This window comes from Aythya ferina (genome assembly GCF_964211825.1).
Source record: "Aythya ferina genome assembly, chromosome: 12".
NCBI lineage: Eukaryota > Metazoa > Chordata > Aves > Anseriformes > Anatidae > Aythya > Aythya ferina.
Genome location: NC_140308.1, coordinates 12,161,122 through 12,167,015, shown reverse-complemented (window position 1 = coordinate 12,167,015; position 5,894 = coordinate 12,161,122). Strand labels below are relative to the sequence as shown.

The 5,894-nt window shown below is 64.5% G+C and overlaps 1 protein-coding gene across 4 annotated transcripts; it reads right to left on the bottom strand.

The window, feature by feature from the left end:
* Positions 1-735: 735 nt before the first annotated feature.
* LOC311443369 (fibulin-7-like) lies at positions 736-5,858 on the bottom strand. 4 transcript variants are annotated; one of them, XM_084533453.1, is made up of 9 exons: positions 5,766-5,858; positions 4,086-4,183; positions 3,620-3,776; positions 3,315-3,485; positions 2,989-3,114; positions 2,764-2,886; positions 2,554-2,691; positions 2,309-2,447; positions 736-1,525 (listed from the first exon to the last, which is right to left on the bottom strand). In XM_084533453.1, exons 2-9 carry the CDS (start codon positions 4,152-4,154, stop codon positions 1,165-1,167), a joined length of 1,284 nt encoding a protein of 427 aa, XP_084389579.1. In that variant the 5' UTR covers positions 4,155-4,183; positions 5,766-5,858; the 3' UTR covers positions 736-1,164. The 4 variants fall into 4 exon arrangements, with proteins under 4 accessions (XP_084389579.1, XP_084389576.1, XP_084389578.1 ...); XM_084533450.1 differs by lacking the exon at positions 5,766-5,858 and adding an exon at positions 4,416-4,720 and having other exon boundaries at positions 3,427-3,485; XM_084533452.1 differs by lacking the exon at positions 5,766-5,858 and adding an exon at positions 4,416-4,504.
* Between the last annotated feature and the right edge of the window lie 36 nt (positions 5,859-5,894).

Here is a 5,894-nt window from a genome sequence, read left to right as displayed (position 1 = left end):
GCCATGGCAATGGCCGGTCTACGGTGGGGCGCAGGCGCCAAGCGGCGCCGGGTGCGTTGCGCTGCAGCGCTGCTGCTTGGCTCCTTTCACCTCCCTGAGCCAGCCTGGAGGTGTTTTCAGGAGATTTGGCCACGTTTCTGCAAAAAGAAAACAAAAAACAAGGCTCCCCAGGGGCTGCGCCTGAGGGGTGAGGCTGGTGGATGTGCCTCCCGCACGGTGCCGTGGCCTCCATCCACTTCCACCGCCTCAGCGCAGCCGGCAGCTGGGGACGCTTCTCCCGTGCTGAGCACCAGCAGCAGCCCTCAGGTGCTTGCGAGCGGGTATCCAGCCAGCATGGAGCACAAGGAGGTCTTTATGAGCCGCCCGTGGGCCGTACACAGGGGCGGCTTTGTGCGAGGGGCGCCATCCTGGCGCGGCCAGAGGCTGCCGCCCTCGCCCGCCGTCCCCTCAAGCCCTCACCACCTCCTCGACCCCATAGAGGATGGCTGCAGGGGGTGCAGAGCCTGGCACCGCTTCTGCCTTTGCTACCCATCACCTTCCCCGTGGCAGCGGGTAGTGGGGAGGAGCAGCCATAGCGGGGTGAAGCCGGCTGGCACGTGCCCTGCTCGGCTGGGCGCCCCGCTGCCCTCTCCAAGCCACTTGCGGGTCTGGCACCTGCCAAAGGGGCTGGGCACGAGCCAGACCCCCTGGCTGTGTGCAGCAGGACATTGTGTTCAGGGCAGAGCGAGGACATCCTTCCTACAGCTGTTTTTATTTTGTCAGAGGTTACAAGGCACGAGGAGCCAGACCTGCATGCTGGCGGGCTGTGGTGGCGGAGATAAGGAAAGGAGGGCGGGCACAGGTGGGCACGCAGCCTGGTCCCCCTGCAATGCACATCTCCTGCTGTGACCCCCACCGTGGCCTCTGGGGTCTTCCTTGCAGCCTTAGCAATGGCAGGATGCCTTCTGCGGTTGCTTTGCCCTAACAGCCGTGAGCAAGCATTGTGGGAGAGGAATTGGAGAATATCGTAGAATATCCCGAGTTGGAACGGATCCACAAGGATCACTGAGGCCAACTCCTAGGTACGTCTCTAATGGGACAAGAACGGAGGTCACCAAGCTGAACCTGCTCCATCACTCCGCAGGACAGACCCCGGCTTGGCCCCACATCCACCTCCAGCAGGGATCAGAACTCGTACGGGGACACGAAGGCCGTGACCTTGAAGATGTGCTTGCCCAGCAGCACCTTGCGGGAGAACTCGCTCATCTCCAGCTCCACCTCCAGCGTGGCCGGCCCCACCACCGGGCTGGTGAGCACCAGCTCTCCCGTCTGCCGGTCGGAGCGCCGCACGGCGAAGACGCCCTGGCCACGGCCGCCCATGATGGCGAAGCGCAGGCTGTCGCCCACGAAGCGGGTGGTGGACATCTTGAAGAGGACGCGGGGCACGCTGCGGTTGGCCTGGAGCGGCAGGTAGTGGAAGGAGATGGAGGTGGCAGCCAGGCGGCAGGCTCGGCTGTCCATGGGGCAGGGGTTCCTCTCACACTGGCTGCCAGGAGACAAGAGGTACCACGACTCAGCACCGTGGTTGGCAGCACTTTGGAGTTGCCTGCTTGCAAACAAGCTTATGGTGGCCTTTCAAGCGCTCTGAGCACCTCCAGCCTCATGTCCTGTGGTGGAGCAACACAAGGAAGCCACATCCAAGGAGGTTCAGCCTTGGAGCTGTGTCCTTGGGCTGGGTATGGGGTCTGGAGGCAGATCCACAGCCTGGAGCAGGGATCCTGCTCTGCTTGGGGTGCTGCAAGAGCTGTGCCAGGCGAGGGGGAAGCAGCCAGTGGGGCCGGCTGTGCTTGGCAGCTGTGTACAAAGCAGTTCAGTCTCGCAAGCAGGACCAGGGGGCTGTTTCCATGCTGGATTGCAGCCAGAGGCACTGCACGAACGTACAGAGGAGGGGAAATGGCGTCGTTCCCCCCCGGAGTCCTGGGCACCAGTGCTGCTGGCATTTGATTAATGCTCCAGTGAAGCCAGCCCGGAGCACAGCTCCCGGACAGAGGTGCTTTGCTCTGGCTGGAGCCCTGAGCACTGCGCAGCGCCAAGATAAAGCCACCTTGTATTTGGGTGCTCCCGCCCACGCCCCCAACCACTGGCGTCTCAAAGCTCTTGGCACGAGGCATCCTGGAGCATGCCAAGCACTCCCTGTGTGACAATTTGCCACCAGCACTCTCCTTGCTTGCTCCCTGGGTGCTATGATATGATTCCCTGGGCACGTGCAGGGCCCGTCTCCTCCTTTAAGAGGCTGTAATGTAATGTAATATAAACGCACAATACTCACAAGCTGGATGTCTTGACATAACTGGTGTTGTGGCGGGGCGGGGGGCACTTGGGGCGCACGCAGCGGTGGCCCCCGAAGGTGTTGATGCAAAGCTCACCGTGGGTGCAGTTGTGCCGGCTCCCGGTGCACTCGTCGATGTCTGTGGTGGCAAAAAGAGGGTGAACAGGGCCGGCCCCACACCTCCTGGCTGTGCAGGATGCTCCGTGCCACGGTGAGCACAGGATGCTTGTTGCCCTGGGTCTTACCCTCGCAGGTGTTGCGGTCGGCATGGAGCACGTACCCCGGGGGGCAGAGGCAGCGGTAGGAGCCCGGGAGGTTGAGGCAGTCGTGGAGGCAGAGCCGGGTCTGGGGGCTGGGCTGGAAAAGCTGGCACTCATCGACATCTGCAGGGCACAGAGGGGATGGATTGGGGTGACCTGTCCCCACCGAGCCTCATCCCTCCTTGTCCCCCGTACCTTGGCACACGCCTCCAGCTCGCATCTGGAAGCCGGTGTCGCAGCTGCAGTGCCGCGAGCCCGGGCGGCCCTCGGCACAACGGGGCTGGCGGCTGAAGGAGGAGTTGCTCAGCGTCACCCAGTCTGTGGGGAGGATGTGGTGTCACCACCAGGGAAGGATGGGATGTATGGAGCAGCCCTAATTTGAGCCCCTGTCGAGCTCAGGATGGGTCTGGGGGCACCTACAGGTGTAGACGGGGCTCTGGCAGCTGGTTCCCGACCAACCCCGTGGGCACAGGCACGTGTAGCTCTGGTTGCCATCCACGCAGGTCCCGCCGTTTGCACATGGGTTGCTGGAACAGTCATCAATACCTGGGGAGAAGGAGCTGATAAATACCACGAGACCAGGGCTGGGGAGCTGGAGAAGCCGATCCCTGCCCCTTCCTGCCACCCGGCCCCGCCGGGACGCAGCCCCGGTGCCCATCGCGGTGGCCTCTGGGCTGCTCCCGGCGTGGTCCCGTGGCCAGGAGCAGGGCGATGGAGGAGCTGTCCCCGAGCCCACGCCACTTCACTTCTGCAGAAGGGCTGGGTGCCACCCCAGGTGCGGTCACGCCGGCAGGTCCGTGTCTCCGAGCCCACCAGCCGAAAACCAGCGTCGCAAACGAAGTGAACGTCGTGGCCCACCCGTGCGCTCCGGCCCAGCTTCCTCCCGTTCGCGGGCACTGCCAGCTGCGGACAGGTCTCTGCGGACAGACAGACGGACACGGGTGAGGATGGGGACGGCACCCAGGCTGGAGCCAGCCCCAGTCCCTGTCTCAAAGCTTGGGATCCTGCCACAAGCTTCTCTCTCCGGTGCCGTGGGGGTGCCGTGCGTTACCGTTGCGCTTGCTGGCCAGCCTCTGGACGCGGCTCTGCAGCGCCGAGAGCTGCTTCTTGAGGCTGCGTGCGCCCTGGAGGTGGGCAGCCTCCTGCGCCGACAGCAGCTTCTGCATCTGCCGCACGGTGCTGAGCACCTGCTGATGGCTCAGGCACTCCTGGGGGAAGGCAAGGTTCTCCCCGTCACCCGCCGGGCTGCACCCTGTCCCCTCCCATGCAGGCGGGCAGCACTTGGGGATGGTTGGGATGCTCTGAGCTCATCTCTCTCCATCCCACCGCGGGGTCTGTCTTTGCTTCTGCATCTGCTCCAACCCCAGCCCCCCTCCTGGACCTACTCTGGTGCTGAGGGAACACCCCAGCTGGGTCCAGCATCCTCCCCAGCGGGGGCTGAGCCCCCAAACCACCCCCATGGCCCAGAGCAACCCCATGGATTGTGTCCGTGCCCATCTCGGGAGCGGGGTCCTTACCTGGGTGCTGCCGAGGGGCAGCTGCAGGACGCACAGAGCCACCCAGGCTGGCAGCAGGATGAGCAGCATCGCGGCGGGGCTGGCTGCTGCCACGCAGGCTGCAAGGACGAGATGCCAGCAGTCCGGTCCTGCCCCGCTCCCTCGGAGCCACCAAGAGAAGACCGAGGTCCCCTCCCCACCCCAGGCCACTCCATACTCCTGCGGCCACATCCCCAGCACTGAGGGACCCCCACCACCACCCCAAGCACCCCAAAGGCTCCCTCAGACCCCCCCCCCCACGGTGACACGGCACCGCCACTGCCATGTGGCATCACCCCAAGGCCACCTCACCCACAGAGCTGCTGGGCTCTCCCACGGAGGGACCTGGCCAGGTTTCGGGGGCTCTGTGAGGAGGGACGTGCCCCAGGCACCCAGCCCAGCTCGACCCCTTTTGGTCTCTCCCTCGCAGCCGCGCGCTCCTCCGCTCGCTGGGATTTCTCCTTGGCGCGTGTGTGCGTGCCTGAGTGTTTGTTGGTTTTTCCCCTGCCCGAGCCGTAGGAAAGTTTCCTCTTGGCACCCGCGCTGGCCTCTCCCTTCCCTCTCCGCAGATCAGAGGGTTTGGGGCCTTTCATGTCACACGGGCAGCAGATGCTGGCTTTCCCTGCGGACGCAGCTCACATGGGCCGGCCGGGGCCAGGCGCTGGCTGTCACGGTGCTCGCAGTGCTACCGGTGCACAAAATGCACAGGGGTGCACAGGATGGGGCTGATCCGGCGTGTGGGATGGGAACAGGGAAGGTTCCAGGACAAGGGGTGGCTTTGGGGTCTGCATCAGGGCAGGGCGGGGAGCTGGGCGTCACTGCAGGCTGGGTTAGTGTTAGGGTTGGCATCAGCATCGGGGTGTGGGTTAATGTTAGGGTCAGGGTGAGGGTTGGGGATGCTCCCAGGCTGTCCTGTATGGGAAGGGCTGGCCTCACTTGACCCCACAGGAGGGGGAATGGCAGTGGGTGACTGTCCCCTGGCCACCCCTGAGGCTGGAAGCCCAGGAAGGTGCCATCAGGCTGGGACACAGAGCTCCAGCATCACTCACACTGCAGGATCCGGGACGAGAGGGGAGCAAGAACCACGGCAGCAGCACAGGGGACATGGGCTGGTTTCTGGGATGGGCTGTAGGGGCTCAGACCCTCCCCACACCCCAAGCAGGCTGACACTGCTGGTGGGGGTGTCAGCACTGGATGAGCACAGTCGTGAGCAGGACACCGATGGGCTGCGATAGCCCCTTGCTTTTGGGGGCTCACCGCGATGGGGCTCAGACATTTCCCTCTACCAAGGGATCCCCCCCAAGCCGGGGCAGAGCCCCCGCAGCAGACCCCCCCCGTCCAACCCCAAGCATCTCTCCCACCCCGTATCCACGCTGCCCAGCTCCCCGGAGCGGGAATTTGGCTTCGTGCCCACGGCTCCCTCCCCGGTGGTGTGCATTACCTCCCCGGCATGTTTAATTCATGGGGCAGGAAGAAAGCAAGCAGTGGGGCTGGGGGGCGATGCCACCGTCCCCCAGTCCCTGGGATCCCGGCTTTCCTGTCCCCAGCACGGTGGCGGGGCTGGGACCGAGCCCCCCGTTTGCACCCACCCCGTGTGCTCGGCGGAGGGGCCCCCGAGCTGTCTCCACCGCCCGCGTCTGTTTTGACAGAGCTATTACTCACCCGTCAACCTTTTGTTCGGGCTGACCAGCAGTGCCTGTCTGAAGTCCTGAATAGGATCAAATCTTGGAAGCAGACACACAGGCACGCAGGACTGGCTCGTCCCTCCCCAAATCCTCCCTTCCCTCCCAA

What these genes read in the sequence shown, in the direction of transcription:
- LOC311443369 (XM_084533450.1), bottom strand. Translation starts at nt 4,696, where the DNA reads ATGAAAGGCCCCAAACCCTCTGATCTGCGGAGAGGGAAGGGAGAGGCC. An exon ending in AGAGCCCAGCAGCTCTGTGG is followed by an intron (nt 4,184 to 4,415) that starts GTGAGGTGGCCT and finishes TCGTCCTTGCAG; the next exon opens with CCTGCGTGGCAGCAGCCAGC. An exon ending in CGACCGCAACACCTGCGAGG is followed by an intron (nt 2,448 to 2,553) that starts GTAAGACCCAGG and finishes TTGCCACCACAG; the next exon opens with ACATCGACGAGTGCACCGGG.